This window comes from Osmerus mordax, chromosome 5 (assembly GCF_038355195.1).
Source record: "Osmerus mordax isolate fOsmMor3 chromosome 5, fOsmMor3.pri, whole genome shotgun sequence".
Lineage (NCBI taxonomy): Eukaryota > Metazoa > Chordata > Actinopteri > Osmeriformes > Osmeridae > Osmerus > Osmerus mordax.
In genome coordinates, this window is record NC_090054.1 from 13,060,333 (window position 1) to 13,084,577 (window position 24,245).

Below are 24,245 nucleotides of genomic sequence, written 5' to 3' on the forward strand. Positions count from 1 at the left end.
TTACAAAAGCAAATCCTTGAAATGGTCAGCTCTGGAATGGAGTCAACCGACCTAACCTAAAGTTGAGGATTTGTGGTTTCGTATACAAAACAGAGTCCCATGTTCTGTGAGCCCTGCCAGTCTAGATACGTATCCTCACCGTAACTCGGCTGTCAAAAGCAGTGGGCGACCTCACACTCAACTCAGCCCATTCAACTTTTTTTCTATTTTAAACCCTGAAATCATACGGTCCAGGAAGTTAATCTCAAGTTGCCAAGGTAACCAAGTATGGTTGGCTGAGCTCCAGATCTGATTGGCCGTCTGGCAGGAAAGGAGAGAGAAAGGGAGCCAGGTGGCACAGCAAAAGAGGTTTTACTCAACAGTTTGTCCTGTTAGTGAAACCAGTGACTTATCGCTGACGCAGTGAATGGATCTACATAGTATGCTTTTACACTCTGTGTCAACACATATAGACACTCCCTGATTGGCCCAGTCAACCCCCAAGCATGACAAAGCTCCAAGATATTCTGGAATGTACAGATTAACTAACTCCATCAGAAGCAGGATTTGATTTGTTATTTGGAGCCAAGTGTTTGACATATGTCTGTTTTCTTGCCACTAACACGATTCATGATTCCAGTTTAAAATTCACAGTCTGTCAGCCCTAAACCTGAATCTATAACCACAACCATACCCCACCAATAATGGCAAACTTCTGTCAAAACAGCATGAATAATTTTGTTTTATGTTTCTTTAGCTCCATCTTGTGGTGGAAATGTATTTCTGAAAAGGATCGTTCACAAGTCTATTCTCCTATACCCACAAGATTATTTCAACAATTCACACAAATAGCATTGCTATGGGAAACAAACCATCAAAATCAGATTTTGAACCAAAACTCGGCCATCTTATTTACAGTACACATGCTATTAACATGAACATGTCTAAATCAAATTAACCATCCAGGTGTGATTATGAATGTTGTTGTGTACCAGAGAAAGTTTCAGCACAACCAAAACAAATCATTTTGTGGTTTTAACGTTCCACACCCACCTGAGCGAGGGGGCGGAGTTTGCCTTGCGCCAGCCATCCCGATTATTCGCCCGACGCCAATCTCTGTCTGCCCTCACCTTCCGTCCAGGGGTGAAGCTGCCCAGTGAGGGGCTGCTGGACCCCTCCCCTGAGGAGACCAGGGAGGGCTCTGAGCGGGAGTTCTCCGACGCGCCAGGGGAGTCAGGCTTGGCGAGGGGGGCGAAGCTCAGCTCAATGATGGCTCTGGCACTCTCACAGATCTGGCTCTGGATCTCTGGGGTGAGAGTGGGGAGGTCGAAGGTGAAGACAGGCAGGCCACTGGAGGCTAGGAGCTCAACACTGTCCAGGCTGCTGTAGGAGGTGCCTTTGGCCCGGTGAGACTCGATGATACTCTCAAAATGGCGGCTGAAGGAATCCAGCTGGTCGGCAGAGATCCTGCGAGGGCTTGTCAGTGTCACGGGGGACTTGAGGGCTTCTGCTACATTGTTCAGGGGACTGCAGGGACAAACAAAAGTATTCGATAAAAACTATACATTATCGATAATATACTATAAAACAGTTGATATCCCGATTGTACTTCAGTGTGTGCATTTCAAAATACCCTTACCCAAGATTGAAAGGGATAACAGTTTACCTGTCACATACTTATTCACAAAGCTATGGTCCATGTGTAAGGTGTCTGAAGCCTTTGTCTCACCCCTTGAGTAGTCGACTGTACACCTGGTCCTCCTCCTGGGAAGCGTACTGCCTCTTCTTGTCCCCTTGCATCCTCACACTGGCCCAGCTCACCACCCCCTCCTCTTCCAGATCCTCTTCCTCCCCGTCTGTGTGGGGGTACAAGGCCCCCTCCATGGGGCTGGCGCTGGAGGCCGAGGTGCCTAGGACGCTCCGGTTACTGCCGAACGCAGAGTCCACCTCCAACTCTTCCCCTGCCTCAGCCTCAGCAGCTGCCTCAGCCTCAGCAGCTGCCTCAGCCTCAGCCTGCTCCTCAGCTAGCATCACTTCATCCAGGTCGGTCTCTCTGTAGCAGCGTAGAGGCACAGCATCCAGGTCCGTCTCCGAATACTTGACGGTTCCCCGGATGATGCCAGTCTTGGGCAATGTGCCGACCGTGATGGCTGGAGGTGGTGTTATTAGCTCCACCTCCACCTGCTGTACCTCATGAAAGGATAACTTCTTACTGTCGTCGTTCTGCCCCTGCCAGACTTTGGTGGGCTTCGGGGGGACAGAGGAGGGAGGAGTTGGTGTGGGAGATGTGCAGGATGTGCCACAGGGGGGCGCTGTTGAGGATTCTGGGACGTCTGAAGCGAGAGGAGGCATATTTAAATAAACTAGCAACTTCAACAACTGCCAATTCATTGACTTCCTTCATTCCCACAGAAACATAAGTATAACAACATTAGTTCAAATTACAAGTCATTTTGTAAAAGTCATTAGTCTTTAAAAGAATGACACTTTTAAGAAAACCGAAGAAATTGATAATTAACACAGCTAATTGACATCAATCCCTCTTTTTTGGTCTTCTTAGCAAAAACTATGGGTCAAAGTGGGGGTCTATGAAGCTATTAAGTGTCAGCCGTATAAAGGTAAACAAAGTCAGTGTTTGTGAGTTGTTAGTAAGCAGAGGACGAGTGCAGTCTGAGTGTATCAGAGTTGAAAAGGTCTCAGCCTGTGGGTGGCCTTCAAGGCACAGGTAATTGGATTACACAAGCCTTGTGAAGCTAGCAGCCTGATAAGGACAAGTGGATGACGAAAGCATCTGAATTGGAGAACAGCAAAGCAGAGTGGATTGGAGCTTAGTCCGGACGAGGCAGCCAACCTTTAACTTCATGGCCGTCCTCTGAAGAGGTTCCAAACAAAAACTCCCACTTGGCCCGAGCCATCTTCTGGGAGCGGTACAATGGGTCCAGAGCGGAGGAACCGCTGTCAGACTACAACAAATCCAGAAAGGAATTGAACAGACTGTGAACACAGCTTACAGTCTCTCTATCACACAATGGAAAAAGTTTGAAAACACCCTAATGGAATTACTTTCTAACTTTTTGCAATCGTGGTGACCCACAGTACACAGTACATCCAGCTCACCTGCATCCCAGAGCCAGTGTCTCCAGTGTCTCCAGTGTCTCCAGTGTTGTTGCTCTTCTGGCTGGACTGGCTGGAGTTCTCCGGGGAGATACAGTCTCTCTCAGGCTGACTGCTGTCTCCCAGACTACCAGTCACCCCGCTGGAGCTCTGGGAAGACCCCAACGTCCCACCGTTGTCCTGCGCCTCCCCCCTGGGCTCCCCCCTGGGCTCCCCCCTGGGCTCCCCCCTGGGCTCCCCCCTGGGCTCCCCCCTGGGCTCCCCCCTGGGCTCCCCCCTGGGCTCCCTCCCTCCATGCACCCCGTAGATGCTCCCCAGATGCCCCTTCGCAGGCCCCCCTCCTCCATCATCCTTCTTAAGGCAGTCCTCTTTGGTCTGCGGACACAATCTTTCCTTCGTATGGGACTCGTCCCGTTCCACGATCGACTCATCCTCCATCCACTGCTGATGCTTGGAGGTCCAGATGGCAGCCGCCTCCGTGCTGGGACCCGTTAGCGACCACCGGACAGGTTCAGGGTTGTGCGGCCCCCCTCTGTCGGAGCGTGCGTCATACTGTCTCCTCTCCGGCCCTGGGGATCCCTTCTCACCCATGAACTGAGGGGGGAGGTGGCGGTGCAAGGTAGGACTGCCCTTACCCTGCAGAATGCCTCCCTGTAGTCGAGGGTCCGGGATGGGGGAGTGGGAAGCCACCACTCGGTGGAGCCTGGCTGGCGAGGCTGGAGACGAGGTACATTTTGGGGATAATAGAGGAGAGACCTGTCCTGGTCTAGAGTGGGAGCCAGTTCTCAGAGAGTCCCTGTCGGACCAGTTGCATTCCTGGGTGGTAGTTTCCCCAGGGCGGTCGGGGAAGCCCTGACCATGGAGGGGGGCATAAGGCTGGGACTCCGGGGTGAGAAAACAACCTGATCTGGAGCTCTCCGACCTGGCAGACTCAGGCTGAGAGGGGGTAGGTGAGGGAGATCTTCTAGCCCCCATTACAACGGAAAGCTTTGTGGCTTCCTCTGCTAACTTCCGAGCCATTTCAGGACTAGTTGCTAAGGAAACACTTTTTCGTCCACAAGTTGGACTTGTGGAACCTGACTGTTTATGACTAACCTTGGGGGAGGACCGTGGGCTATCGTCAGCTTTGTGGCTGGTTCTCATGTTATTAGAGGTTTGACAAGTGCCATCATTAGCAATGTGGTTCATCTTCAGAGGACTGGCAGCATGACTAGAGTTATCGTTAGCATTGTGGCTGGTTCTTGGGGTCCTATAGGCTCGATGTAGGCCATCATTTGAACTGCAGCTAGTCCTCTGGGGACTGGTGGTGGGTAGGGAGTTATTGTTCCCATTGTGGATAGTCCTCTGGCTGCTAGCGTCATGGTAGCTGGTAATCATGGTAGCTGGTATCTCATGCTGGATATCTGTGGGGCGACCTGCGGGTAAAGGCGGGCGGAACTTGGTGGACAGGCGGGGGCTCTCATCCCCTAGCCACGTCTTCTGGTTCTGGAGCCCGTGGGAGCGGACACTGGAGGTAGGAGACATGCTGTGGTAGGAGTGTCTGGAGTGAATAGGCAGTTGGTCTGAGGCTGGACTCTTGGGGAAGCCGTTCAGGGCGTTCGTGGAGCATTTACTCCTGTCTTGGTCCAGGGGGTGAGGATTAGAGGGTAGCTTTCTGGAACCACGGGGAAGAGTGGGTGACCCATCCCAGGACTGGCATCTGGGTGACAGGTAGTACCGTGGTAGACTGGGGCTGCGGTCTGGACTCCGGTCTTGGCTGTAGGCCGCCAGTCTGCGCTTCAGTTCTGGAGAGCCAAATTCTGCCACAGCCCTCTGTGTGGCCTCGCGGCCTACAGATTCCAAGGTGGTCCTCCGGAGGCAAGGGGAGTCCCTGGGGGACCTCCCGGAGGTCTGGCAGGAGAGTTTGGGACTGGAGCTACCTGAGGGGGGCCACCTGTCCGAGCACACCGGGTCACTGAGCCTTTTGCGGAGGTGGACAGGCAGTGGGGTCTCCTCCATGGTTCTGTAAAAGGGGTTTTCAGGCTGGCTTTGGCACACAGAACCATGAGGGTTATCCACATTCTTAATACTGGCTTTCTCTATGTAGCTGAAGGTCACCGTCGATCGCTTCCCTTTGTCGCTCCCCATCCCGGAAGTGTCGCAGGACCTTCGCCCACTCGTGGGGGTGGAGGGGGCCGTAATCCTCCCCGCGGAGGCAGGGGAGTGGGGCACCCTCCCCCTGAAGTTCTCGATGTCTGTGGAACGCGCCCGGACCAAAGTTCCATGCCTATTGCGCCCCTGCTGGAGGGTCTGGAGCAGTTGATCTATCCGGTCGTAGGGCAGGCTCTGTCTGTGGTGCAGGGCGGGAGGCCCTGTGTCGTCGGTAGGGTGAAGGTGGAAACTGACAGAGTGCCTTGAGGAGGACTTGGAGCTGGGGAGGCTCTGGCAGCTGCCCCCATCTCTCTGCGGCCCCCCCAGGGACACGCTCGAGCTGGCGGCAGGGGTGGGGGTGGGCCTGCTGGACGTCCGCTGAGACTGAGGAAGAACATCCGGGCCCTGGAGCATCAGGGGGTCCGAGCTCTCCGTGTTCCCTAGCTCCTTGCCTTCCTCCTCAGGGACAGATCGTACTTCCACATACAGGTGGAGGATTTTCCCGGACTGAGACATGTTCCTCACAGTTGTCCCAGTTCAGTCCCCCGAATGATCAGCACTAGTAATTGTCCGCTTTTTGCGTTTTTTCTAGGAGATGTCTTAGCCTCTCTGTCCCACAAAGCCACGAGACGGCTTTTTCTGGTGAGGGTTACAGAGCTGGTCGCTCCCTTTTCCATAGCGTATTGCTCATCTTCCCTCCAATCTGTTTGAAGAGAAGAGAGAAATATACATCAGCCAAGTACGAAAACGTCACTGCAACTTTGTAACTGCAACTTTGTAACTGCAACAAAATCTATTATTTCTCAGTTCATGAGCTTGTTTGTATGTGTCCATTCTAAATAAAGGCCACAGATCTCCTTACCTAATCATCACAGAGTAGGTGCTGGCACAGAATAATGCACCGTGTTAGTACACTGCAGTCAACCACCGACACACACACACACACAAACATACCAACGCTTGCACAAACACATCAACTGTACACACACGCCGTCGAAAGCACCGCCCGAGAATGCTGACTGTGGATGACTTGATATGATTGACGACAATATTGGCAAGTCAAAGGACCCAGGCAGCGACCTATTGCTCTCTGTGCAGGGTTAACTGAACCAGCTATTTATTTTTATTGAGCTTGCAGTAACGGCCAAGTAACAGTAAGCATTTCCTGTAATTGTCTTAGACTTTTACACAAATGCTATGGCTCATATTAAAATTCTGAAATGACAACCATCTCTTTTCTTGAAGAGTGGTAATAAAGTTTAGAATTAGTAGCACTTTGTCACCTTGCTCTTGCAGTAAGTCACTATTATAGGAATGGTCCTAATCTCTGATGTCAGTACATGAATGTTTTTCAAAATGCCAGGGAATAAGTGGGCCAACAGGCATATTGTAGACTTTGATGTGTGCTTTTGAATCCTGATATTAATAGAACAAATTAAAAAGTTGTCACTTTAGACCTTACCGGCTCTGTTAATGAAATTACCTGTATCTATTTGAGTCCGAACAGTTCTCCTAACGCTCTAAACGTCATATTGTATGACACCTTCTGGCACACAGTACAACGGCCAAACCGTAAGGCACAGTAGCTTGCCCTGATTCTGAACAACCTTGAGCCAGAAAAATGACACTGTCTTCATTTGTAATTCAGCACAGATTCTACTCTATCTGAAATAGAAAATGAAATATCAAGGTCACAACATATTGTAAGTGAGTACTGGTACAATAGGCAAGGCATGAAAAAAGAGAGACCATACAACACAAACTACCAAAGACGCATTCTCACAAAAACATGCTGACAGCCATGCTCTGAAAGGGTGCCTCTGGACAAGTGTCTGTCTTTGCCTCTGATAGTGAACTGTTTGTGATTGCTTGCAGCTATAAGACTCTCTTCCTAATAGCATTCCTAGATCACATTCATCCTTATCCTTATCTAAAGTCTGTTATCACAGTAAAGTTTACCATAAATAACTACATGCATCCATGAAACTAAAACACATACTAGGTACTGTAGGGCCTTTCCTGCTCCAAGATTCAATTTAGTCAAATGAAGACAGTTTTGATTTTACCACAAAACACAAAATGGCAATGAGGATAAACATGACCACGCAGCATTGATGCAACATTATCTGTCAACACCAAGGTAACCGCGACAGGCTGAAATAGACACCTTTTGTGTAACTGAATATCCGGTTAGTGTTCCCATCCACCTGTGTGAACCATACTCAGTGAACTTTTGTCTGGCTCCTTTTTTTATTATATTGTTTGACTGTATTATTGACCTAATATCTAGTCCTATTCCTGAACAATTTGCTATTTGACTATTAGTGTTGATGTAAGTATATTGCTGTGCCTATTACTAAGGTCAGAACCATGCTAACATCATTCAGTACTAAAAGAGCCAGACTTGAACCACAGCCTACACTAGAGGCTACTGTGCATAAATAGTTTAGTTGTCCCAGTAGAAAACTTTCATCCATGGAGCAACAACCAGAAGCTACAGTCAGATATTTTTTTGTGCTAAATATTCTCATAGCTTCTTACATCCTTTTACAGTCTGAACAGTTCTTGGAAACAATTTTACTCAAATATATGATTAGGCTGAATCTCTGGGAACATTTGTCTGGATGTGTTTTTATTCGGAATAATGCATTCAAAAAATTCCATAATCAACTGGCTTCAAAATTACAATTTCTCGAACTTAATTTACCCTCCTTTCAGTGAGGGGTCGACAGACAACAGCATAGCATAAAAAACAACAAATAGTAGAAACCTGTCATATGTAGAAACGGACAGGGCCACATGTCGTAGAAGGTGACAGAACCGATTAGTTCAGCCTACTGAACATGGAGGATGTCTGTACGTGGTGGCCTTCTGCCTCTCACTGAAACATGGATACACGCGCTGTTTACACACTCAAAATGGAGCACCCCCACACAGGCTGATAAGCAGTGCACGTAGGCCTACTTTTCCTGTACTCTTGCTAATAGGATTCCCCCCACCCCCTCCACCTCTCCTCCTCTACCCACGGACACGCAGTCCCACTTCGACATCACTCGCCCTTACCTCTGTATTCTCACCTCCTCCTCACTTTGCTAACAGCGTACCCCTGTGTGTCAGCCACTCTTGCTTGCTCCATCGTTCTCTTCCTCACTCCCCCCTTCCACTCGCCTCTCCACCCATCCACCCTAACAGACTCACAGTTGCTGTCCACCGTGCGGGTAAGTCCACTCTGGCTTTACACCTCCCACACCACTGAGCTGTCCTCCTCCTCCTCCTCTCCCCCGTGCTCCTCCTCCTTTCCTGGGCAGACAAGGCACATGGAGGTCCGTCGATCACCTCCTGTCAATTATGTTGCTATGCCACGCCCCTCCAAGAACACTATCAGCCAATCGGATCACCCGTTTCAGAGCGTTTTCTTTTCTGCTGTACCAATAAGTAGCCTATTTAGCCCTAACAGATGGTGAAGGATAGCGCAGCTTACAATGCCCGGGGAGCTAGCAAGGTCAAAGCAGACAGGAGGCGGTACCCCTTCTTTGAATCAGGGGATGAGGGAGACAAGGGCTAATTTGAGTTGCACAGGAGGTGGGGGGGGGGGGGGGGGGGGGGGTCCTAATGAAGAAAAACAAAGAGGATCAAATCTGGCGAATCACCTTCACACACTCTCACCTCAAGCTGTCTGTATAGTCTAAATCGTTGTACTAATCCGACTGGTACTTTCTAAGGATGATCTCTCTGAGTTGATAACATGTAAGGAATGTGTGTCCCCCATGCTTTAATGTGGACGTATTGATATCTTCCGACTTCAACGTGTTGTCTCAGTCAAGAGAGTCCATGGAGCTGCCATACGGAAGCGACAGATTAAGAAACAGCCAGCCCCCCTGTTGTGCTGTCTTGCCCAGGAACCCCATCACTCAGCCGGCAAACCAGACACCAGCCCTGGCTTTCTATTTTCCTGACTTGGCTGCGTTTGTTATTGGGTTTTCACAGCTTCCCCAGTCAATATGGCCTTGGCTGGTGTCCGATGCTTCTAGAGAAAAAGGGAGGGACTTGCCTCCGTTTCCTCTTCTGGTTCCAGATACAAAAAGACCAAACAGCCACAACTGAATGAATACAGCTCTTTACGCATGGTGTTCTATGGACTTAATCTGTATGTCAATCTGGAGACGTCTTTCTGGCTCAGAACAGTTTACAAACCACACAGGGATGTCTGTCCCACTTATTATTTATAGAATATAATGAAGGCAAATACTATCAGATTCTTACCCGAAACCAGCAAAGCATGTTTGAGGCAGTGACTCAATCAACATCTTACTTCTTATAATAGTCCGCAGACAGCCAACTGGTATCACATCCACTACTGGTCATGCTGACTCAGCGGTGATTTCATTAGGAGACATTAGGGAGTTAATTCATCATATCCCAAAATGAACCACATCACCTAGGCTGTTTGAAATGGTCGTCAGGTCAATGCTACCCCTCCACCCCCGAAAGACAGATCGATGGCTCTTATGCCAAACCAAATGCCTTAAACAGTCAGATCAATTTGGACTGGTGGGTGGAGCTACGGACGGGCGGGGTGCATTACCTCTGTTATTGGAGCAAACTATTCTGGAAGTGCCTGCTGTAGTGGACATCGGCAAAGGGGATGTCTAAGTGTAATATCCAGGTAAGGTCAAATTCAAAGCGATATCTAGGTGTCGTTAGGTGTCATTTCTAGGTGTCATAACTACAGGTTATGGGATACACAATAGCAAAGAGGCACCTACAATATCCATTTCTAACTATAACAGATGTGTGGATGCCCCCAGTCCTGAGACTGTCATGAGCTCATATGGGCATGCCCCACTACCCATATCTGCCAAGCAGCATCTGCATGAATCATTACGGTCGACTAATGAGGGGTGGAAGGAGATGATGGAGCTATTGAGACAGTGGAGAGAAAAGGGTATTCATTTTGACACACGACTTCGTGCTGTATGTTAGACAGTGAGAACAAGTAGGCCTGTTGTCTGACTATGGAAGCGAGTCAGTGAGTGGTTAAGAGAGAGCACTCCAAAATGACCACCTTCTCCTCAAAGTGATCAAGTATTTTACTTTTGCGAAAACTGAAAGACACGTTTTGAATGTAACTGGTGTAGTTAACTTGTTGCTAGCAGGTTTGTTAAACAACTACAACTTTTATTATGTCATCAACACAATCACACAAAGACGTTTAAGTTAGACATCAAACAATGTGGAGATGCAGTTTGTAGCTACCATAACCAACAATGGTCGTGTGACACAGGCGCAAAATTATGAATGCACATGTTTTTAAATGAGACGCTGCACATAAAAACATCAACTCGAGAATCCTTTTTGTGGGAAAAATATTGGTGTCGAGTTCATTCATGACAGGCAGAATAGTCAGCGACATCAGCGAGCTTACTGCAGTCCACCAGGAAAGAATCAAACACTTACCCTTTCTCAAGGATACATGAAATGCTATCCATAAGATTCATCGGAATCTCAGGTGGCTGTTGAGGAGCCGTGTTCACAGCCATCTCTGGTTTCCGCAGATGTTGACGTAGTATGGCCAGGATTGAAAGGGAGCTTTCCATTCATGGCAGGTCCTGAAACCGGCAGCTTTTCTCTCATATTCACCTCTCCGCTCCGGACGAAGGACTCACCTCATGCACTTTTTTCTTGCATTCAACAGAGCGAGCATATTGCAAATACGAAGCTTATTCTCTTCCTCTGTGAGGGGAGTTATACACTGAAACACCGTTTCATATTTTAAATGCATTACTGTTGGTCAACATAATTGGCACCAAATCTGAAGGCTATTCGTCAAATAATGTACGATGTAGGCTATGTAATCAGACCTAGATATAGTATACATCACGAAATAAACGTTAGCGCGCCTACTGCTTGTTCTTCTCCCTTGCAGTGACGAATGCCGAAGGTATAGCCTTGTTCATATGCGCTATCATATAAGCGGCATTCTGGAAACATGGTGTTTCATCATTCTGAACTTCCAAATTGTCAAGTGAGGAGCATATTCTGATAACAACCAATCAATTGACCTTGGGCTACTAGAAATAGAAAAAAAACATTTGAGTACATGCAAAAGTAAATGATGGTGGGAGCAGTCATGATTTACCTCAAAGGTATTAGAGATTTTCTTGGTATATATTTCATAACATACAGACATTACATGCAGACTCAAACAAGTTAAAAATTAGAGACTACAGTAGCCTACAATAGATTACATGAGTGACACTACCTGCACCATGTTGCCATGGTTTCTACTTGAGATGACTCATCTACTGTGTTTCTGGAAAGGCATTCACATCTCTGTGGATACAATTATCATCACCCCTTTATCCCTCTCCTCTGGTTATCATTGCAGTTTCATTATCTTTCAGGCTATCTGGACATAGTCACAGTCACTTGACAAAAGGCTCCAGTGAGCAGGGCTGCATGGCCCCTGTTGAGAGGTTTTAAATGATAGCTTAGGGTGAATATCTGTAAAGTGGGACATTGAATGGGTCCCAAGCAAGACACTGGACAGATTTAAGGTGCCCGGTTATTAGGCTATATTATATATTACAGTATGCACATATACTCTCACTGCTGCCCATTTAGGCGGAGTTTAGGAAAGTCATGTACTATTGCTTGACATAAAACACACACGAAGGCTTCAGGTAATCTACATGTGTAGCTGTTCCTGTATTAGCCACACACCTCCAGTCCTCTTAGAAGTCGAGGGGTGTGGTGGGTTTGGTCTTGCTGCACGCATTGCAGACACTATTCTCGGCAAGCCCAAAAGCCCTACAACTGGGCATCCTGCCCAGAAATACGACCCTAAGGAGCCCATTCAAGCCTGCAAAGGAGGAACGTTTTCTTCTCTTTCCTCTCCTGAAACTGATTTAGATTCATGTTAAATGCGCATGAGGCACCCTACAATCCTGGACCTCCACTACAGCCTTCTATTGTAGGCACGTTTCTTTTTAGTCAAACATCCTCCACATAACCCCTTTTAACATTCATTAACTGCTGTCAAAATGTGCTCTAGTTTTGTGACATAACAGGCAATCATTCATGTCACCTGTTAAAACTGACTGATCTGAAATTAAGACATCAAAAGACATGCTTTTGGCAAACACCTTCCAATGTTCCCCAGAAGGTGGCAGCAACGGTCAACTATCTCACCACCAATCGCCATACGTTTCCCAAAACAAATTGTGGATGTGCTCAAATTCATTAATAACATTTGGTATGAAAACATTTTATTGAATACGTTTGAGTGATAAAACAGAAAGCGATAGTCTATAAATGTAGTCGTCTTATTGAGATTTGATATCTGCTACTGCTGTCCACTGTCACTGTGGCCCAGAGGAGTATGTGTCCACCATGTGTAGAACATTGATATGATTATGATCAGGACCTTAAGATTAAGATGACATAACTTGTCATAAATGTTGTGCCGTCTTTTCAGCTGCCTTCCCCGCAGAAATCACTTCCTCAAGGTTGGATTCCGTCTCAGGGATACCTGTGGAGAACACGTGTTGAGTACTTTTTGTTAGAACAAAGAGATACTTTTTGGCATGATTGTGGTAATATGACAACATAAGAATGTTTTATGAGAACAGATTCACTCACTAGGCAGGGGATCCTGGAGGCTGGCTGCACTCTTCCTGTTTGAAGAGGGGGAGGTCGACACTTCTAAATCCTTTAACAAATAAACAACAACAAAACGTCATTCAACTGGCATAACCACTTCGCCTAATGACATTGGTCATTTAAGATTTGGAAACCATTTTACCTTCTTGACTTTTGACTCATGTGACCGTTTAGCAAAAAGAGAAATGAAACTCTTGCGATCTAGAAGATATTAAAAGCCCATTGTGAGTACAAGACGAATTTTCCTAAAAACACTAAATTCTACCTTATACAAAGTATTAATAAAGTATGTACGTTTGTATGCTAGTGTTTGGGACTTAGTGAGTGGCTGATTCTTCCTCAGTTTCGCCCTGACCATGGCGGCAGACCTTCTCCTGGCCTCCTTGGAGACTCTAACTGCATCCAAGATCAAACCTGAGGGACAAATACATAGATATATATCTATGGACAAATACACACACACACACAAGACTATTGCTGTAATAAAACAGTGAACATTTTAGGTTAGAGACATAGCTAATCTGTCTCAGATGGATTTTCAGGAGAGGAAATGATTCTGTGTACAATAGATTATATTTAAATACCTAAGATTAGGAAGACGTAGAAGAACAGGCCCAAAGATAAATTGACCTTCATAACTGATGCGGTGTCAGTCATGACGTTCACTCTGGGTTTGATTATGTTCACACTGGGAAATCCTCCTTTGCGACCTCTGGCATAGGCATCCACTGCACATGAACAACATTTTGGCAGTCATCCCAAGAGAGTAGCAAATTGTTCAACTAGTCTAGCTACATCATCACTTCGAAAGATAGGATGAAAAACTAGAAAGCTATGAACTGCTTAACTCACATTGAAGTGAGGAGGTCTGTTCGTAGTTTTGCAAAAAAGATTGCAGGATACCAACCAGATGGCCCTCTGTGTCGTTCTCATTTTGGAGATATCCATTATCAGGTCCATTGGTTGAGCTGTTTTCTACTGAAAAAAAATTCTGATACGTTGCTAAAGACAGCTAGGCATGATAAGATACAGTACCAGTTAGTTACAGATAGCTACTTTTCAAGCAAACATTTTTTTGTCTGTCTAGCACAAATTAGATAAGCTGATGGTACTGTCAGTACTCTAGTCTACAGTCAGTGTCTACTGGCTACTGTACTGTACTTAGGTTAGAGCTAGCGTTATGCCTGCCTGAAGTTCATGGATGTCTGGCGTTGACTAGTACTGTGCTGGCAATCACCTATTTTCAGCAGGTTTTGGATCAAAACGTATAATTAATCAGGTCATCGGCACAATTTAAGTTGATTTGAATTGTGCTGCTGTATCCTAGCTTACCATTGTCAACCGAAATCAAAGTTGACACTGAAGTTGTCTCGGCATCTGAGAGGGTCGCATTAGCACTTAGCACTACCAATACTGGCATCATCAGCAGATACCAAAACGTTGTTGACATTTTGATGTTGCACTCAACACAGGATGGCTAGACTAACAAACAACAATATAAATCCACCTTTACATTTGTCCAGCTTGCTAATGTTAGGTGTGTTAGACTTGAACAGCCCAACTGGGCGTTAACCCTTTTTTTAACGGTCAAAGTAGGTGACGTCAGGTCATATTATTGTAGGTGTAGAGCTAAAGACATGTGAAATGTGAAAACTACATAGACATAGCCTAGTGTTGGGATACATCGGGAATGGGAAACTATTTTGAGATATTTATTTATCTTAATAAATTACCTTATTAATTCGCCCGCGCTTTTTGTTCTAGTTCTAGGTCGAGGCGGCTGGGGCTCGGGTGTGTGCGCGCCCGCGCGTGTGTGGGAGCACAACCAGGGTTGTGGAGTAGGGTTGTTATGACGGTGTGCATATTCTCAGCGATAGCTTTTTTATCGAGAACTTGTAATAACAGGGTGTTATGGCCATGTCTATGGTTATGGCTGTAAATTCCCACACACTCTTGGTGTGATCCGCCTTGGCTTTAGGCTACGTATGTCCCAATCCTACATCCAGCTGCTGCCTGGCACTCAATAATGGATCCGCCAATCAAACTCAAAGAAGAACAAGAAGACGTGCAGTCGAAACTCCCAAACACATTCCTCTCGCTGAGTAGTGAGGCAGGGCATCTAGTACACGCCCATTCCTAATAGGCTTTTAGGGTGTGAGCAAATCAGGTGAGGCATAGTTGACTTAAGAGGGGAACGCGACAACGTTTATAGAAGAATCAAACATTTTCCAGTAAAAGCAGTGTGAGACGTTTAAAGCTTTGGAAGACTTTTCTTCCAAAGCGTTTCTGTGTTCGAGTAGGCTAAACGCAACAGGTGTGGTCTAATAACGTTTTAGCGAGGTGGAGAAAGACACTGATTGATTGAAAATGAATGAGACTGATCGTACATCACTGTCTGAATATGGATTCGAGCAACAATTTGATGAGAGACTTGCTATCGAATGGATGCAAGAGAACTGGTAAGGAAAATCCCACTTGCTTTTAATTGTCTGTAGGTAGCCTACTCAAGAATTTCGGAGTGGTTTCCTACAATCGCATGACCAAACAGAAAATTCTAGTCTTGAGCCTTCATCACCTTGCCCTTAATTTTTTTAAATTTTTACTTGGTTAACCTGATTTTTTTCGAATTTCGCAATGGGCTTTGTTGAACTAAAATTAGTAACCGGTATGAAGGAATTGAGGCCAACACTTCATTCTAATGGCCCCTTTTATTTTTGGCCTGCTTAAACAGGCAAACAAGGTGAAGAGCTAATTATTGCTCAAGACAAAGTTCCGTAATGGGGTATATTACAATTTGATTAACTGAAATGGGCCTGCCTTTTGTAGTTGAGTAACTTGCCTTGTTGATTATTTTTTTAAGTAGCCTACCTTTATTCTCGTCTACTTGGAATTAAATTTCCTTTGACAATTCAGATTTGATTCTTAACCTACCATCTTTCCATCTGTAACTACTCAACATGTCACTTTACATTGTAAAAAAAATTAACAATGTAAATTTGTCTCATCAGGAGCAAGTCATTTGTGTTTTGTGGCCTGTATGCAGCGCTGGTCTTTGGGGGCCAACATTTTATGAAGGAGCGGCAAAAACTAAACCTGCGTAGGCCACTGGTGGTGTGGTCACTCAGTCTAGCCATCTTCAGGTAAATTGGGGAAGTAGACCAGCAACTTTTGCATTTGATACAGCATTATTTGTCCAACTATCCATCCCTCCCACTAGCCATATTAGCGCACGCATTTAATTTCAAAGCAATGTGGATTAATGTATAGGCCTAGAGATGACCCAGTAATTAAATGTACAAAGAGCAATACTATATATGCGTGATTGTAGCTTTCAATGTTTTCTGTGAACAGTAGCCCCACCCATGCTTAATCCTAATCCAGTACTAGTGCTATATGAGGCTACACAGACCAACCTGCCCTAATCCATAACCAGCCTCTGAACTACAACTACAATTCCAGTTTGATTGAACAGGACCACTATAATCCAATGTTCATATCTCCTGGTCTGCACTTTCAGAGGAGTTTGTGCCTCTTGTAAACCACTTGACAAGACAATTGATGTTTTACACCGCATGTAAACATTTGACCTATTGTTATATCATCTGGCCTTTTGTATGGAATTATTTTCGTCTTGAATCAATCCTCAACAATGGCACAATTATTATTGTGCCCAGTGATCCATTAATAATATACAGGGTTTCTGTACATTGTGGTGTAAGAATCCTATTATAATTATAGTTTGTCACAAACTGACTGTTGCTGCTAGGAGGCATTTGTTTTGATGGGGTCAGGTTTTTATTTTAGATGTTTACTTGCAGTGCAGTTTACACTTGCGTGTGTTGACAATTGTGATAAAAGCGTCTTTTTGGACACCAGGAAGTTTAATCTGAATGTTGCTTTCCTAACTGATCCTTAAATGCTGATTTTGATCCAAAGAGGCTAGTCTGATAGTAATGGCAACCAGAGATGCTCCGTTTACCAACAAAACACATTTATATCAACAGTGAGAAACACAATTGATTAATTGACCTACAGAACTGCCTCTTCTAAAAACACAACCACTGGAGGCATCAAATGGGAAATGGAAAGTTGTCTCTCAGCCCTTGTTTGTCATTGATTGTCATCTCCTGTCTTCAGTATCATTGGAGCTGTTCGCACAGGATGGTACATGATGCACATACTCTCCACAACTGGCTTCCGACAGTCTATATGTGACCAGAGTTTCTACTATGCACCAGTCAGCAAGTTCTGGGCATGTGCCTTTGTCCTGAGCAAAGCCCCTGAACTAGGTAAGACTTCCATTAAAATCTGCATCTGAAAATGTATTTTTTATTTTTTATATCCATGACGTTAACAGCGACATTTGGTAGATCCGTTTCAGTAGCCTATCATACGTTGGGTTATGTTTGTGGTGACTGAAATTGCCCACTGGAATATCACTGCAATACGAGTAGGGAACTGCCATAACTCACCCTCCTCCCTTGCAGGTGACACGGCCTTCATTGTGTTACGTAAGCAGCGCCTCATCTTCCTCCATTGGTACCACCACATCACCGTGCTGCTCTATTCCTGGTACTCCTACAAGGACATGGTGGCCGGCGGCGGCTGGTTCATGACCATGAACTACTCAGTGCACGCCCTCATGTACTCCTACTACGCTGTTAGGGCGGCCGGCCTGCGTGTGCCCCGCCCCTTCGCCGTGGTCATCACCACCATGCAGATCGCACAGATGGTCATGGGGCTGACTGTCAGTGGGCTGGTGTACTGCTGGATGCAGGAGGGTGACTGTTACTCCCGAGTTGACAACATTGCGTGGGCCTCGCTCATGTACCTCAGCTACCTGGTGCTCTTCTCCTCCTTCTTCTACCAGACCTACCTGCGAGGCTCTGGAGGAGCCAAGGTCGCCAAGACCGACTAGGCTCTCCTCACTTCGGTTCATCTACGTTCAGTACCTGTTGCCCACATCACCCCCAAGCTTAATATTGTTGTACACTTTTGATAAGACATTTGTTTTTACGGTCAATTTCACAAATTGTCACAACTGAGGTGTGAATCTGTTCAGACTTTTCACCTGGATATTGCATCAGTTCTTTTCTCCCCGTCAAGGTTAATGTGTGTGCGTCACAGCAGGCGCCCATTGATGGCACCCAGTTTCTAAGCAGACAGGTATGACAGGTTTCTCTCTTGCATTTCTATCTCGATTCTGTTGCTCTGAACTTGTGAACGGAGGGTGGATGATCTGTGCTGTGCCGTTTTTGCCCCAGCCCCAAATAGTTAGCATTTTTCTGGCATTACCTCAGATGAAGGCTTGCAGAACAAGCTTGTCTCCTTGCAGGTGTATTTGTTGTGGGTGTGAAACTCATGGGCGTCTCATAGATGAGCCCAAACTCCCTTCCTTGAAGTATAGCTTTGATGCCATCCAGAATTTAATTTGAAAGGAGCTTATCAAATGATATTGCTCTATTTAAGTAGGTTTTATTTATAGACTATTTATTCACCTGAACTTATGATGCTAACTGGACTGGTGCTGAAACGTTCAATGGTCTCACTCCACAAGTCTAGTATTGTCAGTTTTTACACACAGAATTGTTGTATAGTTGTACGTGTGAGATGCAACATAGTATGTTAATTGTTATGCATTCAAATGGCTGGCGCCTTTCTATTGGTTTAGTAAGACTGTGTTGATGTCAGGTATTCTGTCCCTCTACCTCATTCTCACAGTAATTAGTTTTTTTTATTGACTTTAACCCTTAACATTCCATTTATAAAGCAGTATGAGCCAAATGTTCAACTCTCAAAGACTACATTTCATAGATCTTTTATTGTAGCTTGTCTTCATGCTGGCCAAGTTTATTTGTTTCTGCAGTCATATTTATTTTATTTATTGAATTACCTAGATTTTATTGTGGATGTCTAGATGGTGCAGCCATAACCATTTTCTACTGGTCAAATCTATCTCGTCTACATGGTCATATTGACAAATGTATTTTTTTTTTTTTGGCATAGCTTTGAGAATAAGTTGTGATTTGAAGGACCTATCATAAATATATTTTATACTTGTACAGAGGGGGGGGAAAATGCCTTGTTTATGAAGTGTCTATGTTGAGTTAACAGAATGTACCCTATGCTGCAGTGATGGTCAACTCAGGATAGAATCTGAAACCAGCATTTTATTTTTAGCTTGTGTAAAAAAAGACTTGTATTAAGATGTGCCAAATGAAGCAGAACATGTAAATAATTGGAGTTACTAATGATGGACGCATTGCCCGAAAGACCTTAATTCCACTGTGATCCAGATGCATTTATTGTTGGATATGATTAACAATACAAAACCAAACCAATGGACTTTTATTTTAACTTTAATATAATAAAGATGGACTGTTTGTAATTTCTTGTTGTGGCAATCTGAATGTACAGCAGGTAACTTGGCAACAATACCACTATTGTGTGGCCCTGTTTCGACAAACTAAAGCTTTTACTCACTTGACTCCTATCCTTTGAACTTTTACAAAACTTTAAGACTGGTATTAGTGTCTAGATTCACGATTGGAAAGTATTCAGTTTTATAGGTGTATTACTTTTACAAAATTATAAAGACTGGTATAATAACTTAGTCCATTTTTGTGCATCGTAAAACTCCTTGATACTAAGGCACTAATCTCCTTTCAGGCAGTACAGGCAGACAACTATTTGAGTTCGAAGACTAGAATGTTCTGAGATTAAGGGGATGTTTGGCCCATCTCCCTCCAGCTTTTCCACAATAACAGGTTGTTGCTCTTGGCCTTGGCGACAAGAAAGCGAGGGAGCTTCATGCCACTGACCTGACCTACTCCGTCATTATGGCCCATAGCCAAAAGCATTGTCACACTGCCTGTAGATATGACAGGAAAAAACATTAAAGACCACATGGCTCAAACACGACTGGAGAACTGGTACAGTAATGCATTGTAGTTGGTGTAGCAAACTAGCAGAGGATGACTTGTGATTCTACTGATGGGTGGTTGACATCAACGGGATGTTGGATATTAGATGTAATATCAGGTGTAAGCTGACAGTCATAACTTAAGTTGTATCAATTATGATCAAAGGCATGAGAAGCTCAGTGGTGTGTGATATTACGTTACCCGGGTGATAGGCTGTCTGAGCCTTTCCAGCCAAACGATATGCAATATTGTTAACGGCAACCCCAGCGTGAAGTCCTGCGGCATATGCAGTCTTGGGTTCGTTGATATTGGTACAGTCCCCGACTGCGTACACGTTTTCATAGCCCTCCACCTGCAGATGCTCGTTCACGTTCAAGGCTCCGTTCTCCGCCAGGCATCCGTCTGAAACGGCAATGTCAGGTAAGTGGCACGATAAGCGGATCTAAGATTTGAATGACCAAATCGGCCTTTCGAAACATGGGAATACAATAAGAACCACGACCATTGCAGGTCATTGAGGTGAGGCCAGTTAAGACTAGAACAGCAGAGGACATTAGTATAAAAGGCAGTATTTGTCTCCCTCTTGTGGCAACGAATACAGTAGACAAATCCATTATCTCTCACACAAACATACTCAAAGTTGAGCTATATGCTGAGGAGTTGATCTTGGACCCTGTGCAGCTGATAACAAGGTCTGCCGTGATCTCCAAACCCTTGTCTGTGGTAATAACCGTATCCTTCTTGAACACATTCAAATCCAGCTCAGCCAAGTTAGACACCTTCTGCCCTGGAAATAAATAAAAGATTTATCAAAAATAGTGATACACTGGGTAATAAATGTGTTGAATGAGTAAACAATCAATTCAAAGACGAATATAGTAATTGGGAATATCAATTAATCAAAAACTTGTGAAAAGTCTTAAACTGCTCTCTAGATTTTTTTTAAATATTTAAAAAAAAACTTGAAAAGTGAGCCCCCCTCCATGATCTTGTGATGATGTAGCTGAATGGACTGCTAAACCTCCTTATCTATTCCTGTACATTGCCATAACCATGCAACCTCATTCTGACTGCAGCTTTTGGCACTGACAGGCACTGCCCTCAGCATTACATCTCACCCAGTACAAGTTCCACTCCCTTCTCCAACAGCACCTCCTTGGCTTGCTCTCTGACACTGGGCAGCAGCTCTTTGTCAGCCATTCCGATGTGAGAATGGATCAGAATCACCTGAAAATATATGGAGAGATATGAGGTACAGATACATGACTATGGATTCGGTTTTAAGTCTGTAGTTTTGAATGGTCTCTACATGATGATTTGGAGTATTTAAAAAAGCCTTTTCAGTCTTCCAGTATCGTGAGTCTGAGTCTGTGGGATGCATTCTACCTTTTTGTCTGGGTATTCAGTTTTGATCTCAGCAGCCATCTCCACACCTGTGGATCCACCCCCAATCACGAGGACTGAGCCAGCAGCCTGGATCTTATCAAGAGGAAGAAACTATGTTAGCATTCAACAAAGAAAAAACATTTCTGCATGTCAATATAGCACAAGGGAACTTGATTCACAAGTCAATATATGAAGTAGTTGACTGATCTAAGACTCTACCTCATTTACAAAGTCCTCATACTTCTGAATGGCTGACTGGTATGAGACCACAGTGTTGTGCCCAGGGAAGGGTCCGCCTGTGCCCGTGCACAGTATAAGATGAGAGAATTTCACTTCCTGTTGCATAAACAAACAAATCTGCCATATAGAGTCACATAACATGCACTGAGTTTAACAAAGTGCTACAAAGTATGTTTACCTTCCCTCCATCCAATACCACAATTTGAGAGACAGGGTCCACCTGAACCACACGACCCTGAAGAAAACTTTCTCCAAATGTTTCAGCATACGGGATAAAGGTCTTCTGGGCAAAGCCTGTAAGAAATTACTCAATAAAATTTTTTGAGTAATGATTTATTAAGCAGCCTATGTTTAAATGAGTGAGATTTAGGTGAAGAGTCAATGTGATGCATACCACTCTGTACAGAAGCTCTCAGTGCGGCCACATTGTGATGAAAGGCATCCCTCGTGTCAATGAGAGTAAAGGGTATTCCCTTGTACTTCAGTTGCTGCGCTGCTGCGATCCCACCAAAACCACCGCCGACTACAACCACATGAACACCGTCCATAGATATTTGGCCACCCATGATCTGTGAAAAGTTGACCAAAAAATATTACAAACAATTATGTATAATACAATTTAACTAGATGGGCAAGCTTCGTACTTTTGAGTTCGAAAGCTTTTCATTGCAGTAAAACTCCGAACAGACGCTGGAGAAATTAAATGAAATTTAAAAAGACAAACAAAAACGTACGTGCTATATTATTGCACATTCATGAAGATCAAGCAACAATTGTAAATGTATGTGCTCTTAACCTCGTAAAATTATACGATTATTTTAGAAAGAAAAACAATTACCGAATGTAAGGATCCCATGTCTCACTGTAATCGGCCGTGTCCAAATTTGTTAAGAGACTTTTCAACACATGAGTATTTTGTCAACACCAATGGAAGCACCTCTATTATACAAGAATTCATTTTCCTCCAATAGCAGCGTTTCAGGAAGTGGTGGGAAGATTTTCTTTTTTTGTAGAAAGATCAGTAGGCCTATACAAACAAGCAGTAGGCCTATACAAACAAGCAGTAGGCCTATACAAACAAGCAGTATACAAACAAATAACGGTTACATATGCTAGGGGGTACAAGAAATGATGGATCATACAAATAAATTAAAGGATGCAAACACATCTACAGTTTTAACAGCTTTCTTATTAGAAGAGCGTAAAATTGTCTCAATGTAGGCTACTGCTCTGGTGGGAGGATATTTGCAAGATATTTCTAACACGGACTGGAAGTATTTCCCACTTTTTCATGTCCTCATAGATTAGAAATTATTTCAATTTGTATGTTTAGATACAATTTTTAGTAGGCTATGTACGTGTGGTACCGTGATTATATGTTTGTTTATCATTGCTAACAAACACACGCATGGCGCTTTAACGACACGTTGTCTTGCACCATTGAGCCAGACTCAACATTTAGTTTAGACAGTATTCATGATGACGCAATCATTTAAGAACATCGACAGCTAAATATATAGCCCAATCGATAGCACCTGAATCAATGACACTTATCAGAAAGATAAAGAAAAAGCTCAACAGTCACTGCACAAAGCTAAAGCAACATGTTTCACTCATCCACCACAACTGCAGTCGCTGAGTCGCATAGTACGTGACGTAATTTGAGGACAAGTTCCAATCAATCGTTCCAATGGTTCTAATCTACTCGCCTTTTCGACGCCAGTTGTTCATGGAGTTCCATTTTATTGAATCCATAATCCAAGTATTCGAAAAGATTGTTGTTATTTTAGCACAGTGAATTAGGCCTACATAACATTTGTGTTTCACACAACCAAGTAAAAAGAGGAGGTCCATATATCTAACGGTTTTATTTTTTCCATATTTATATAACGTCATGCAATGGTTTTTGGTTGCATGATATAGCCTAGTCTAATAAATTAAAAAAAACTCCTAAATTTGAGGATGTCAATATGGTATAGTTGAAGTTTATTTTGTGTCTAGTGATAATGGGTGAATGTGTGCAACAAACAACAGTTTTTTATCATTCCATTCTGCTACTTTCGGCGCGCTAGTGAGCTGTGTTCAACTACAGCAGCACACATCAACATAGCCTCGCTTTCGGTACCTCTAAGTACCAGCCTCTTCAGTATATTACTGCATTGCTCATCGTCAGCTAGACAATTCATGTAAGCGACTTACTGGCACAGCTGGATAAGTTCTCGAGATGTAGAACTATCTTTCCGCACCGGTCCGCATCATGAGGAAACATACGACAAGGGACGATTCGTGAAATTTTCTTGGACTGTTTGTGGGGACTTTCTGAGAGGGTATGAGCAGGCATTTAATCGTAAAAGACAATTGTTTAGTTAAGATGATAGTTGATTCAACGCCAAAGGCCAAGTACTAAAAGCCTTTTAAATGATGTGAAATGCGAAAACGTGTGTATTTTGTAAATTGGTAAACATTTTAGTAGAATAAACTACCCTATTTAAGTTTCCCTGCGCTTTGTTTCTCTATGGCGCCCCGTTCCCATGGTGAAGTTTACCCTCTCACCTCCAGGGAACAGAAACATTTTTTAAATGATTTGCCTCTAGCAGCCCATTAAATATCAGATTGAACAGTAATTAGCAGGTTGCATGTTAACAGAACAATACATTCAGTAAAGCTACTTCAATGAGGTACCCTACTGAAAATGACAGCGCCATTTCAAAGGCTTTTTCGTGAATGGTCAGTTTTCTGATCTTTATTTCCAAATTAGAATGAATTTATTTGGTTTTTACAAACCGTTTAACAATCATTCTTACAAGGCAA

General features: G+C 44.3%; 3 protein-coding genes across 5 annotated transcripts; 1 reads left to right on the top strand and 2 right to left on the bottom strand.

Annotated features, from left to right (window-relative positions):
* Nucleotides 1-12,487: 12,487 nt before the first annotated feature.
* LOC136943605 (uncharacterized) lies at nucleotides 12,488-14,732 on the bottom strand. 3 transcript variants are annotated; one of them, XM_067236985.1, is made up of 7 exons: nucleotides 14,619-14,732; nucleotides 13,738-13,860; nucleotides 13,470-13,613; nucleotides 13,180-13,299; nucleotides 13,028-13,086; nucleotides 12,865-12,934; nucleotides 12,488-12,754 (listed from the first exon to the last, which is right to left on the bottom strand). In XM_067236985.1, exons 3-7 carry the CDS (start codon nucleotides 13,540-13,542, stop codon nucleotides 12,675-12,677), a joined length of 402 nt encoding a protein of 133 aa, XP_067093086.1. In that variant the 5' UTR covers nucleotides 13,543-13,613; nucleotides 13,738-13,860; nucleotides 14,619-14,732; the 3' UTR covers nucleotides 12,488-12,674. The 3 variants fall into 3 exon arrangements, with proteins under 3 accessions (XP_067093086.1, XP_067093084.1, XP_067093085.1); XM_067236983.1 differs by lacking the exon at nucleotides 14,619-14,732 and adding an exon at nucleotides 14,218-14,351 and having other exon boundaries at nucleotides 13,738-13,863; XM_067236984.1 differs by lacking the exon at nucleotides 14,619-14,732 and adding an exon at nucleotides 14,218-14,325.
* A 311-nt stretch (nucleotides 14,733-15,043) lies between these two features.
* On the top strand, nucleotides 15,044-19,273 carry LOC136942675 (very long chain fatty acid elongase 6-like). The gene is made up of 4 exons (XM_067235622.1): nucleotides 15,044-15,344; nucleotides 15,894-16,025; nucleotides 17,023-17,174; nucleotides 17,373-19,273. Exons 1-4 carry the CDS (start codon nucleotides 15,253-15,255, stop codon nucleotides 17,801-17,803), a joined length of 807 nt encoding a protein of 268 aa, XP_067091723.1. The 5' UTR covers nucleotides 15,044-15,252; the 3' UTR covers nucleotides 17,804-19,273.
* On the bottom strand, nucleotides 19,227-22,466 carry aifm2 (apoptosis inducing factor mitochondria associated 2). Its single transcript, XM_067235621.1, has 9 exons — nucleotides 22,273-22,466; nucleotides 21,829-22,003; nucleotides 21,613-21,728; nucleotides 21,414-21,530; nucleotides 21,195-21,287; nucleotides 20,927-21,035; nucleotides 20,443-20,595; nucleotides 20,010-20,210; nucleotides 19,227-19,756 (listed from the first exon to the last, which is right to left on the bottom strand). The coding sequence occupies exons 1-9, from the start codon at nucleotides 22,288-22,290 to the stop codon at nucleotides 19,605-19,607; spliced, it is 1,134 nt and encodes a 377-aa protein (XP_067091722.1). The 5' UTR covers nucleotides 22,291-22,466; the 3' UTR covers nucleotides 19,227-19,604.
* Between the last annotated feature and the right edge of the window lie 1,779 nt (nucleotides 22,467-24,245).

Excerpts from the sequence above, each read along its gene's own strand:
- aifm2 (XM_067235621.1), bottom strand. Across the intron at positions 20,596-20,926 it reads GGGAGTGGAACTTGTACTGG|GGCAGAAGGTGTCTAACTTG; the intron begins GTGAGATGTAAT and ends ATTTATTTCCAG. Across the intron at positions 19,757-20,009 it reads TCAGACAGCCTATCACCCGG|GCAGTGTGACAATGCTTTTG; the intron begins GTAACGTAATAT and ends TCATATCTACAG.
- LOC136943605 (XM_067236983.1), bottom strand. The coding sequence starts at position 14,335 with ATGTCAACAACGTTTTGGTATCTGCTGATGATGCCAGTATTGGTAGTG. Across the intron at positions 13,864-14,217 it reads TTTGATTTCGGTTGACAATG|TAGAAAACAGCTCAACCAAT; the intron begins GTAAGCTAGGAT and ends ATTTTTTTTCAG. Across the intron at positions 13,087-13,179 it reads CCAAACACTAGCATACAAAC|ATCGCAAGAGTTTCATTTCT; the intron begins GTACATACTTTA and ends AATATCTTCTAG.
- LOC136942675 (XM_067235622.1), top strand. The coding sequence starts at position 15,253 with ATGAATGAGACTGATCGTACATCACTGTCTGAATATGGATTCGAGCAA. Across the intron at positions 15,345-15,893 it reads GAATGGATGCAAGAGAACTG|GAGCAAGTCATTTGTGTTTT; the intron begins GTAAGGAAAATC and ends TTGTCTCATCAG. Across the intron at positions 16,026-17,022 it reads CTCAGTCTAGCCATCTTCAG|TATCATTGGAGCTGTTCGCA; the intron begins GTAAATTGGGGA and ends TCCTGTCTTCAG.